Source organism: Schistocerca cancellata, chromosome 3, assembly GCF_023864275.1.
Source record: "Schistocerca cancellata isolate TAMUIC-IGC-003103 chromosome 3, iqSchCanc2.1, whole genome shotgun sequence".
Classification (NCBI taxonomy): domain Eukaryota; kingdom Metazoa; phylum Arthropoda; class Insecta; order Orthoptera; family Acrididae; genus Schistocerca; species Schistocerca cancellata.
In genome coordinates this window covers 591,305,314-591,318,595 of record NC_064628.1, presented here as the reverse complement: position 1 = coordinate 591,318,595, position 13,282 = coordinate 591,305,314, and the positions used below count along the sequence as shown (strand labels likewise).

The 13,282-nt window shown below is 38.8% G+C and overlaps 1 protein-coding gene across 1 annotated transcript in view; it reads left to right on the top strand.

Moving 5' to 3' along the window:
• The window catches only part of LOC126175456 (choline transporter-like protein 1), a 513,527-nt gene that overhangs the window by 495,661 nt on the left and 4,584 nt on the right, over positions 1 to 13,282 (top strand). Inside the window, exons 13-16 of the mRNA XM_049922260.1 lie at positions 2,543 to 2,799; positions 3,190 to 3,356; positions 4,506 to 4,598; positions 4,692 to 4,784. Of these exons, the coding sequence (XP_049778217.1) occupies positions 2,543 to 2,799; positions 3,190 to 3,356; positions 4,506 to 4,598; positions 4,692 to 4,784 (610 nt within the window). The remainder of the gene's footprint in view (positions 1 to 2,542; positions 2,800 to 3,189; positions 3,357 to 4,505; positions 4,599 to 4,691; positions 4,785 to 13,282) is intronic.

The following is a 13,282-nucleotide window of genomic DNA, read 5'->3' as shown; positions in this document are numbered from 1 at the left end:
TGAGAAAGAGATTCGGAATGAGACAGCATGAGCAGCCAAAAACATTTATCTACCTTAAGCTACCCCATTATCCAAAAAGATCAGTAGATTCCTATAGAAACATGGTATACAGTGTATTTCACTCCTGTTAACAAAGATTAAAAGTCTTCTACATAATGTTAAAGACAACTTAGGTCTCTGAAATCCAGGTGCGTACCACATTCCAAGCAAATGTGGCATGTCTTGCATCAGGCAGACTATTAGACAGTGAGGGAGAGTTGCAAAGAACATAAGCAACACCCCAACTAGAACATCCAAGTAAATCAGTTACCACTGAACACTGCATCAAAAATAATCATGAAATGAAATATTATAAGACTGTCATTGTTATGCAAGTGCCCAGTTTTTTGGACAGTGTAATTAAGGAATCTATTGAAATAGAGATATCAGAAAAACTACTAAACAGGGATGTAGGTTTCAGTTTAAACAGGGCTTGGGTCAAGTATTCAGTTCATTAAGATCTCCAGCCGTCACGTCCACCGGAGCTGGGAAATGCTGAGAGAACATGCATTTGATGAAATCTCAGTGCAGGCTCTGAAAAACAAAATAGAATTGAAGGGTGTAGTGGATATTGGGAGTTGAACTCACAATCAGTTGTAAATAGTTGCAAGAGTTCACCATCTGGTTTGAATCCAAGCAGTGAGTACACATAAGACCACAATTTGCAGTGCCTGAAGGATACGTCCATGTCAATCATCTAAATATTATGCACAAAATGGAAACAAACTCACCTGAATAGCCTGAAGTACGCCATGGAAAGTTTGGATGAATTTCATGACTAAACGATTGTGATCAGTATGTCTGTAGTTTGAGAGCTAATGGCAAACTGTGCACAATAAATAGATCTCATGGATTATTTTGTTACTATACATTCTCAGCTTTTGCAATACACTACATGTAATCTTAATTTGTAATCAACAATAAACTGATATAATACTACAACAGCTCTTCAGCTGAGATCATTACACCATTGTAATAAAGACTACTATTACATCACTATTACATAGTAAAACAGTCACATTGACAGTGTTATGGTTAATTAAAAATGCTGTTGAAGATATGAGTGGAAAGAATTAAAGAAGTTTATTGAGTCAATAGGATCTACACATGATTAAAATTTATATTTCTCCTAGATACTTAATGGTACATGCAAAATTATTTATTTTACATGCATATAAAAAAGATTCTTGGCATGATCCTTGGAGATCATTATCACAGAAACAAACATATACTCATTTTGTCACAGATATGATCTTCTTGTGATTATTCCAGTGCAAGAGTGAATGCATTTCCTTAACATCATTGTAGTTTTGATTTTCGTAACATAATGCTCCACAAAGAAACTGTTTCGTAAAACAATACCCAGCTCTTCTCAGGAACAGGGCTGGTAAATACAGGTACAAAAAATCACTGCATGCTAGCAATTTACTTCTCAAGATTGATTGTTATCATATGTTGGATGGGAAGTTAAAAGTCAATTCAGTGGGTGTATAAGTTTATTATGAGATAAGCATAGGTAAAATAAAAAGAAGATAGTTATCATAACCAAGTCCAGTATATGTATGTGTCTGGCTAATCACTGGAAAAAGGTTGGATGAACTAAGTACTTAGTAACATACTAAACCTCTCCCTGACAACACAAAATGTTGAAACTTGTACCACACTCATGTCATCATTACCCTGAAAAGATAGCAGATATCCTGTCAATACATAGTCTGCTTGTCAGTTACTAAAATGCAGCCAGCTAAAATTTCCATCATCATTCTTTTCACAGAAATAGGAATCTATAAATCATAGGCCAGTGCACTCTCTGGAATCGAGTTGAAACTAATTCACCTCATTGAATTTGCTAGCTAGTGGAGTTTTCTAATTGCAACTTATTCTCTCTCTTGACCAACATGTTGTCTTATAATACATTCTGATTCTTGGTATTTGATCTGCTGTCTCATTTTCATAAATTTCTGAGAGACCTAATCTGGTCAAAAGTGAATCTGTTTTCCTTGTTTTATGATCCAGATAAGTGATTGCTACAATGTTTAGATTGTTATTGTAGCTGAAACTGTTGGAGAATACTCATGAAATTACAGTAAAAATTATTAAATTGTAATATATTTTAATAAAACCATTTTATGTCACTCATTTTTAAATACTTTGTATTTTGTGAAACACCATTTTAAAAAGAATTGAAATATGATATTTGCTACAACTGATTACTTTGTGATAAACCTACTCTTAATACAAAGATAAATGTTCATGTCATTTATTTATGATAAATATGATTTTTTAGTGAGATAGGAAAATTCAAGGCTCTTTCTTTTTTTACATTTTCTTTCTTTATTTGCAATAAATAATAAAAACATATCAGTTAAAACTAAATTTTTAGCTCTTCATTACTTACAAGTATTATGAAAAACAGCTTTGATGAGTTGAGGTTTGTTACTTGAGTTTTCTTGAGCCTGCAACACTTTTTGAATTCTGAACATTTATGCTTCTAATTTTTCAGGAATAAGCAGAACTTGGGCACACCAATTATACGAAGCTTTTGTAATCTTGTGAGGTATCATCTAGGCTCAGTTGCTCTGGGTTCATTGCTCATTGCTATTATACAGATGATACGTATAGTCCTAAAGTTCATTCAGTCAAAAGTAAAAAATCACAACAATGCAGTAACAACATGTATATTCAGGACTTGTCAATGTTGTTTATATTGCTTTGAGAAAATTCTCCAGTTTCTTACAAGGAATGCCTATATTGAAATAGGTAAGCAAATTTAAATGGTGTCCATACATAAGTGGTAGCATAAGTCACATTATAAATGAGTTTTTTAGGGGATGAATCGTGGCTTTTTCCCCCAACTGCCTCATAAAAATTCCCATGTATTTCTACATAAGAAAGCAATAGAGTGTGTGTGTGTGTGTGTTTCCTGAGAAGGGACAGTTTGAAAGCTGAGGCAGAGACTACCAACACTCTATATGGTACTTATTGCCTTTTAATTACTGAGGTTTTTCTGTTATTGTATTAATTTTAGCTTATATCTGTGTATATACTTGCACCTGCCTGGCCTTTTTATGTGAGCTAATTAAATGTCAGCAATAAAAATTTATGTAATCAAAAACTTTTAACTTTTTCACCATTGTGTTTACCTTTCAGCAATACATGGACACAGTTTCTGTAAAGCTGGGAAACAAGCTTTCAAACTTTTGGCATCAAATGCCTTAAGGGTTGCAGCTATAAATTCAGTTGGTGATTTTGTATTGTTCCTGGGAAAAGCAATGGTTGTCATAGCTACTGTGGTGTGTGGCGTGCAGATGTTGAAGGTTAGTAATGTTAATGCATAAGAAGCTTTGAAATGTTAATGCATAAGAAGCTTTGAACTCTATCAAGTATCTACCTAGCAATGACTAAATTTTCTGAAATGTGTCTCTACTATCAGCACTCCTTCATGTTACTATAATCTGAGGTCCAATAACTCCATAAAAAAATTCTGAATTTGTGTTTTAACTGAAAGCCCTACTCTCTCGCAGAATACCTTAATAGTTTAACTTACAGAATTTTTAAAGCACAAATGGAAAGTAAGTAACAACCCCACCACAGACATCATGAAATTACAGTACTTCTTTGCAGCAACACTCATGGTGCACTTATTTATAGCTATTATCAGTTTTGACTCACTTTAGTTATTCTCAGACAGCCATAGAAACAAAAAATATTAGAGCTACAATTCAGTTAGGCATTACAGAAACTGACCGACACACTTTGACTTCCTGGTGCAATACAGGAAATAAGTCATAAACATTATTATCTTTGAGACAGCTTTACAATAAGGAGATAAGGGAAAGGAGTAAATAGTAAACTAGGGTGGAGTACAAAAGTAACAGGGGATGTGAGAGTCTCATGTGAGGGCTAGAGAGTGAAATAGGTTGAGAACAGGAACATTGGTAAAAAGGTACTTCTTTACTGTCTTCAAACTGCCTATACCTCCACTTCCACCACCATCCCATTGCACCCTTCTTCATCCACTCCACCTGTGCAAGTGATTCCCTACTCCATTCTTCTTTTCCCTATCCCTGTCTTTCACTCTGGAGCCTCCACCTCCTCTGCTGTACTGTTTCCTCTGAAAGTCTCCTAATGGCCACCCTTCTTTGCAATGTTGTGCACCAGAAGTTTTGTAAGCTCACTATTATGTATTTAAAAGGTCATGTTTTGTACTGTTTAAAAATGGATGTTCTGGATCTCATGTAACTGTCACTATTGAAAGAAAAATAAAATGTTGTCCAACAGAGTGCTTTTCCTTTGCTGGCTTGGATTTCTGTTGCTGTAATCCATGAACCGGTTAACTTTTAGAAGAGAAACAAGGTTAGGTGCAGGCATATTGGATAAAGTTTTCTCTCATCCAAATAAAAAAGTACATGTCCTGTACAAGATTCGATTAAAAGTTACCTCTTGAATTAAACTTATTTTTTCAGCACAAAGATGGAATTATGCACTTGTGGGTGCCTCTTTCACTTGCGGGAGTGTTTGCATACCTTGTAGCACACTGCTTCATCACCGTCTATGAGGTAAACTCAACTTAGTCTGCACATTAATATGTTGTTGTTCTGATCTTTTCTATTGTGAATGTTCTCATCTGCTTTTATTATTTATCCTTTCAGATGGCAATAGACACAATATTTATTTGTTTCTGTGAAGACTGTGAGCTCAATGATGGAATTAACAAACCATACTTCATGAGCAGAGGTTTGATGGTGAGTCTTAATATTATCATTTGATTAGCTGTTCATTAATCCTGTAGCTAAGTTTTTATATTACATTGTCTTTAAACCTACTTGTTTAAGAACTGATTATTAGCTTGAAGGTCCTCTTAAGTTGATACAGTAATGAAAATAATCAACTTTTGAAAATGTAATGTAATTGGATAGATACAATTACAATTACATTAAACTGATATAGTGGTAGATCATAAATTAGTAGCACAAAAACTGATTATTTTATAACTTCCTGCCATACTGTGTATTGCCTGTATTAGTGTTCAGCTGCATCTTCATGTTGATAAATTCCAGTATCCTAAAGTCAACTTCCTTCCATGTTTAAAAACACCTTCAGATCTGATTGATTCTGACTTTAGGGAGATGTTCGCACTAGAGCAAAGATTTTTACTTATGTCATTTTTTTCTTCTATAGAAATTTATTTACAATCTTTTCTAATCATTTCACTCATAGACACTGATTCAAGTTACAAATAGCATGGCTTTTACACTAGTGTTTGATTATTATTATTGGTATGGTACTATTTTTTCAGGATCATTATAGCTCTCTTGTTGCTTTCAAACAAGCAATCACTGCATGGAAAAGATAGAAAATAAATTTTATAGACTACTGACTACTGTTAGTAAAGTCTGATCTAATGGCACTTTTTGTTTCAGAATTCTTAATTAAATATGAAGTAAGCATTTTTATTTTGTAGCAAAAAGAAGATTTCTTTCCTAGTTGTTTTTGTGACATGTTAGTATGTTTCAGAACATCTCCTGTCGACTGCCCTCTGTTTTTGGCTGCAGCAATTTAAACAATCTGAAAGTAATGTCTCTGGTAGCAACCTTCATTCTGCTCATTGCATTGTGTTACAACAGCTTTAATTTAATTTCACAGTCATTTTTATAAATAAACACCTCCTTTGAAGATGTCCATCTCAAATTGGGGTCGTGTATGAAACCAACTTGATCCACCACCACTACCTCAAAATCATCCCTTACAAGCCTTCCAAGAATTTCTCACATCCAGCATTGCTTCACAACCCTTCCTCAGGTCTCTACAACATGGCCCTAACCTGTTCTCTGTAGAACTCCATGCTCTATGTTCCCTGAAAGCTGATGATTCCATCATTATCCTCCCAGCAGACAAAGGATCCACCTCTGCAGTACTTGGCCAACAGGAGTATGTTAGTGAAGGACTACACCAGCTGTCTGACACCTCTACATACACCATCTGCCATATGAAGATTCCATTTATGTAATTCAAACTGATCTGCAGTCCCTCCTAAAAATTTCAGACCCCTCAAAAGGACTTACACCTCAATCCATAGAACTTCTTACCCCACCCAACCCCATACCCCCATCTTTTACCTTCTTCCTAAGATTCAAAAGCCGAATTATCCTGGCCGTCCTACAATTGCTGGTTTCAAAGCACCCACTGAACATATATCTTCCTCAGTTGATCAACATCTGCAACACATAGTCCAAAGACTTCCCTCATATATTAAAGACACCAGCCATTTCCTATGTCATCTGAAATCTGTGCCTGTCCCACTTCCACCACACACCTTGCTGTCACCATTAATGCCATCTCCCTCTATACCAACAACTGCCCCGAACATGGTCTGTCTGCTGCTGAACATTTCCTCAGTCAAAGCATACATGATTCCAAACCTCTGACATCCTTCTTGCTTGCTTTAAACAACTTTATACTTACTAACAATTACCTCACCTTTGAGAGGCAGAAATACAAACAGATCAGGGGTATGGCCATGGGAACTAGGATGGCTCCTTCCTATGCCAAACTATCCATGGGTCACTTGGAGGGAGCTTTCCTAGGATCCATAAGCCTTCAGCCCCTAGTTTGGCTTAGGTACATAGATGACATCTTTGCCGTATGGACTGATGGTGAGGCTGATCTGTTAAAATTTCTAGAATCTCTAAATACCTTCTCCCAGTTAAATTTCACATGGTCCTATTCCGAATCCCATGCCACTGTCCATCATGTTCATCTCATCCTCACCAAAGACCAGCTACACACTTCCATCCACATTAAACCTACAAACAAACAACAATACCTACATTTTGACAGTTGCCATCCTTTCCATGACAAATGTTCCCTCCCATACAGCTTTGGAATTCAAGGCAAACATATTCGTTTGGGTGCAGACTCTTTACAGTAGTACACCATCACTCTCATCTCAGCCTTCACTGAACGTAATTATCCCAAGAGCCTAGTTCAAAAGCATATTTCCCAGGGCATCACATCCAATCCTGGTTCTGCTGACCCCTCCAAAAAACAACTTCGAAGCACACCACTTGTTACACAGCATTATTGTGATCTTGAATGTATTACTTCGACAAGGCCATGTCTTCCTAAAATAATGCCCTGAAATGAGATCCATTCTGTCTGAGATTTTGCCCACCACACCTAGAATAGCTTTTCATCGCCCTCCCAATCTCCGCAACATCCTTGTCAGACCATAAGCTCCTTCTGCACCCATCTCCCTACTCTATGGCTCCTACGCCTGTGACCATCCCTGCTGCAGGAGTTGCCCTATGCACTCTCCTACCACTATCTATTATAGCCCTGGAATTGGAAAAAGATATACTATTAAAGGGAGAGCCACCTATGAAATGACACATCATATACCAGCTGTTATGTAAACAGTATTTGGCCTCGTACGTTGGCATGACCACCACCCTGTTATCAGTCAGGATGAATGGGCATAGGCAGAGAGTGTATACCGGCAACACACAATGTCCTGTTGCAGACCACACTCGAATAACATGATGGTCATGACCTCGGTGTCTGTTTCACAACTCACGCCATCTGGACTCTTCCCCCAGACACCAGTTTCTCAGAACTCTGCAGGTTAGAACTAGCACTACAGCATGTCCTTGGTTCTGCCACCCGCCTGGCCTTAATTTATGTTAATTCCTTCTGTCTCAGCATTTCTTCACAGTAACTACTCCTTTCTTCACTCCATTTTAGTTTTCTACATTTTTCATTTTCTTACCTGTCTCTTTTTCACCGTCCCTCCTCCCGCCTCTGTTACATACAATGCACTTAGCTTTTCACTCTTTTTAACTTGTGCATGATGTTTTAGTAGTAGTCTCTGTCCTGGATATTACTCTGTCTTCTACCTTTGAGCTCTCGGATTTTCAAATCTCATCTGGTGCAGTCCCCAACAATCAGACTTTCCATCTCATCCCGTCCAGTAAGTCCACCCTGACCCAGGGTTCTAGGTGACTTCTCTGAACCGCCTCCCTTTCTCTAAATCTCTCCAGTCCTATTCCTTTACCCCTCTTCCTTCTCATTCAACTCTTCTGCCAGAGGAAGCATCCACTGGCTCCAAAAGTGTATACAAGTCAACCATTTTATGTGTGTGTTCTCCTGCCACCGCTTGGTGAGTAGATTTTTTATCTATCCATTTACATTATAATTTTTATTTGCCATAATTTTAGAATAATTATCAATAATAAGTATCACATTAAAACACAAATATCTTTTTAATGTGGTATCACAAAAGACTTTTGCTTCCGTGTTGTATTTACACAGCTGGACATGATCGGAACAAAGAAGGAAACTCACATTTGTTTGTGTTAGTACTCGGCCACTGCAGTCACTATAATCACAAAGACAATGGTTGTGCACTGACACGCACACAAATACAAGTTTCCCTGTTCATTCCAATTGTGTCCAATAGTGCAAATAAAACATGGAAGTAGAAGTCTTTTGTGAAACCACATTAAAAAGATATTCGGGTTCTTATGTGAGACTTATTATTGATAATCATTATAAAATTATGGTAAAAAGAACATGTAATACAATACTGGTTAAAACACTAAAGTTGGCAGTCTTTGTAAACAGAGAACAACTGGCACGAAATCTACAGCTTGCTGTCAAGAAGGAGCTCACTCGGTTCACGGAACATCATGGGTGAGAAAGAGGGTGGAAATAATCATCATGTTATGGAGCATCTTGAGGAGGAATGTTTATGTCTGACATTAGGTTGTACCAACCTAAGACTGTGCACATAGTACAGATTAGTGTATTTCACGCAAAGTAACAATGATTCAGGAAAGCCCATTATAAAGACAGCCATCTTCATAACTGGTGTTTCTTTGTACAAATGGCTGTGAAATTAAATTAAAGCTGTTGTAATACAATGCAGTGAGCAGAAGAAAGGTTACTATTGGACTCAGTATCATCAGATCATAATTATCATTAAGGCAGTAACTCAGGTTACTTTACCGTCTTGTCAAACACTGCGAACCTACAAGGGTTGTTTCAAAAGTAAGGTTCCCAAATCTGTATCCTTACCTTGCATAGTGCAATGCAAAATCCGGCAACACCACCATGTTTGCTGGATCCCCCACCACCAATTCCAACAACCAGTGTGGCTCTGCAACAGTCAGTACTGGCCTGACAGCCATAAGCGATGGAGCCCGTCATTGCCATCACCGCCAGGTGTGAAATACGTGCAGTCATTCGATTTTTGCACACAAGAAAGTTACCACCTGTAGAAATTAATTGGCAATTGAGTGAAGTGTATGGGGAAATGTGTATAAGCATTCAACATGTCCACAAATGGTGTAGGGAGTTTGCCAATGGCTGTACGGATGTCCACGGCGAACAACGAAGCGGGAGGCCGTCGATCTCTGACGAAGTTGTGGCAAAAGTTGAGCATATCCAGCGTGAAGATCAACGAATCACCATGCAGCAACTGGCTGCTCAAATTCCTGAGGCTTCTGAAGCTTCAATTGACAGGATATTGAATGAAAAGCTTGGCTACCACAAGGTGTGTGCGTGCTGGGTGCCGCACGTGCTTTCAGAAGTCCACAAACAGCAGCGCATTGACTGTGCTCGGAAGTTTTGGAGTGAATGCAACGAGAATAAGGAAGACTTCCTTGATTCCATTGTTGTGGGGGATGAATTGTGGTGCCATTAAGTTACTCTGGAAACAAAACAACAATCGTGCCAATGGAAACACACCGGATCGCCATCACCAAAGAAGTTTAAGCAGCAGCTGTCAGCAGGAAAGATCATGGCTCCGATGTTTTGGGACCGGCGTGGTGTACTGCTCACTGATTTTATGCCTAGAGGGACCACCATAAACTCAACAGGTTATTGCAAGACCTTGAAAAATCTCAGATAGACAATCCAAAATCGTCGTAGGGGAAAAGTCAGCAAAGGCGTAAAAGGTTGCACCATGACAATGTCCGTCGACATGTGTCACAACAAATGAAGCAGTTAATTGACAAATTTGGCTGGGATGTCATTGACCACCCCCCTTACAGCTCTGATTTGGCACCCAACAATTTCCACCTGTTTCTGAAATTGAATGAGCACCTATGCGGTCTACGATTCCAGATGGACGAGGAGTTGCAAGAAGAAGTTTCCAAGTTACTCAATGGGTTGGTGGTGGACTTCTTTGAGGTGGGAATGCAGAAGTGGATTACTCAACAGGAATAATGCATGGAAAAAAAATGGGGACTATGTGGAAAAATAGCTTAAAGATCAACATTTCCAATGGTGTAATCATTTTTTCGAATAAAAAAATTCCTTGTGTCTAAAAAAAAATGTGGGAACCTTATTTTTGAAACAACCCTTGTATAATACAGGAAGCAGTGAAAATCTTGTTTAACATGCTAAGACTATGTTGTATGATCAATAACTTTATGTATTAGTATGCATTTTTTGCTTTGTCCCAAGGCTGACTTTGAGCAGGAATATGAAATTTAAAATGCAGGAAATGCTGTAAAACGTAACTGTTAATGACAGGAAGTCATTGTATTGAGAGAATAGGACTTGTGTTAGTACCGACAAAAATGAATGTAAAAAGCAAGAAAATGTAAAACAGAGGGACTTAAAAACAGGTTTCTAATATATTGATAAATTAATAAAATATTTCATGCTATTATCTATTATGTTGTGGTGGGGTGGATTTCACATTAAAAACCAACATTTTCAAGGAGGATCATGGCTCCTTTGAATGTCCTGATTCACACCCTGGCTTGCGGCTTGCTACTGGCTGATGAGGGGGGAGGGGGTGGGGGGGACTTCGGGTTGTAAAGTAAAATCCATCTGACAATAGCATAATAGCCTGGAATATTTTATTAGTCGTGACATTCCTTGCTGTGAAAGTTTACATTTTGCAATATAGGTAAACCCACAAACTTTTTGTAACATGAGAAGTGTGTGAGAAAAATATGAGATTGATTTCTTTGTGTATTTTATTTTTTTCAAACAATAGTATTGCCCCTTCGAAGTAGTTTCCTTTTGCAGCTATACACTGGCAGAGTCATTGTTCCCAGTCTTTGTAGCAACTCTGAAAGGCTTCAACTGGTAAGGCCTTCAGTATGTCATCACATTCTTTTGAATGTTCTCCAGAGTCCCAAGATGATGGCCTATTATGACATTTTTCAATTATGGAAAAAGAAAAAGGTTATAAGGGTTCAGATCAGGTGAATAGGGGGCTGCAGAACAAGGTGGATGCCTTCTGAGGTAAAAAAATTTCGTGATGGAAGTGGACATGTGACATGGGAAAGTGTCATGATGCAGCATCCACTTGCCTGCAGTGTACGGTCTCAATCAATTCACCCTTTTCCTGAGCCTTTCATGGACGCCTCTGTAAAACACTTAGTTGACAGCTTGTCCTGGAGGAACAAATTCACAAGAGCATGCACACATTGGACATTTTCATTGGTTTTTAAAGTTGAAGGCCTCCCTGAATGAGGTTCATCTTCAGTGTGTTTTCAGCCTTCCAAAAATGATTTGTAGCGGTGGAGAACTTGTGCTATTGATGGGGAATGTTCCCCGTAGGCCTGTCTCAACATTTTGAAGGTCACACTCATGGATTCCCCAACTTTAACAGAAAACTTGATGGCATAATGTTGCTCTAAATTCAACTGTTCCATTTTTGTAATACGTAATGAAAGCACAACTTCAGTGGTGAGGTTCTCAAAAATCACATGATGGCTGTACAGAGCTGAAACTCGGACCCAGCATCTGGAAGGGTTGACCAAAACAGGGTCTACACGAATAGAGCTACACAGTGTTGCCACATAGTTAATTTTAAGTACTGGCTTGCATTTGATGGTGTTATGTTCTTTATGTTCATAATCATAATGTTTTAACCAGATGTATGTTGATTTTAATGTGTTAACAATAATATTATGAAAAGGATAGATTGCTACACACCATACAGAGGAGACCTTGAGATTCAGACAGGCACAACAAAAAGATTGCTATACATTTAAGCTTTCATCCAAAAAGCCTTCTTCCAAAGTGGACAACACAGAAACATTCACACAAGCACAACTCACACACACGTGACCAATGTGTCTGGCCACTGTGGCCGGACTGCGGACAGCAACTGCATCTACTATGAACAGCAATCTGGTGTGGGTCGTGGGGGTAAGGAGATGTGGGGTGAGGAAGAGAAGGGATAGCAGGGTAGGGAAAGGCGTAGTGCTGCTTGTGGGCATGTGCAGGTATGTGATGGGGACAGGGTAGGGCTGCTAGCTGCAGTCGGGAGGTTGGGGAAAGGTTGGGAGGGAGCAGAAAAGGAGAGAAGTAGAGAAGGGTACACTGACTGGTGGGTGTGTTGGCAGAAGAGACTGCTGTTTAGTGCAGGAGTGGGAACGGGGAAGGGGACAGGTAGGCAAAGGACAGTGACTAGCAAAGGTTGGGGCCAGGGCAGTTACAGGAACATAGGATGTATTGCAGGGAGAGTTCCCACCTATGGCATCAGTAGTGATGAATAGGGTGCTGTATGGTAAAGGAATAGGAAGTGTGGAGGAAATGGTTGGCGTCTTTTATATAGGAGAGTAGGTTTCAGGGAATAAGCTGAAGATGTTGATCTCTGAGGGGAAAGGTTCTCTCAGTGGGGGCACAGTAACTGGCCACAATGCAGCGTCATGGGTAGTTGGGCTTATGGACTTTTGGAAGCATGTAGAAGGTAGGAGTGCAGTGAGAGGTGGGAGTGAAGAGAGAGAGACTCAAGCGAGAAGTACTGGGATGGACATAAGGATGTGAGGAGGGACTGGAGATCCTGTTAAATTTCTGGAATGGGGTCACTGGGACTGGGTTTTTAGGTGGATGAATCAGACAGCTGGCGGAGTCCCTGTGTTTCAAAAAAACACTGGTGGAGCCTTTCTTGGCAGGTAGGATTATAAGGTTGTGATCAGATTTTAGGTGGTGGACTGAAGTTCATTCTGCAAAAGTAAGGTTGGTTTTCATGTGAGGAATTTGGGAAATGGTGAGGCAAGGTTTGAGGTTAAGAAATTCTGAAATGTTGACATTTTGTGTTTTCTACTTCAAAACAAGGCCTTTAGGTCAAAAGCTTAAATGTATAGCAGTCTTTTTGTTGTGCTTTTCTGCAACGCAGAGTCTCCTCTGTAAGTTGAGTTGCAATCTATCCTTTTCATGATATTGTTGTTCCCCCATCCCAGACTTCCCATTCTGCATTTTTATTTTATTTTTTAAA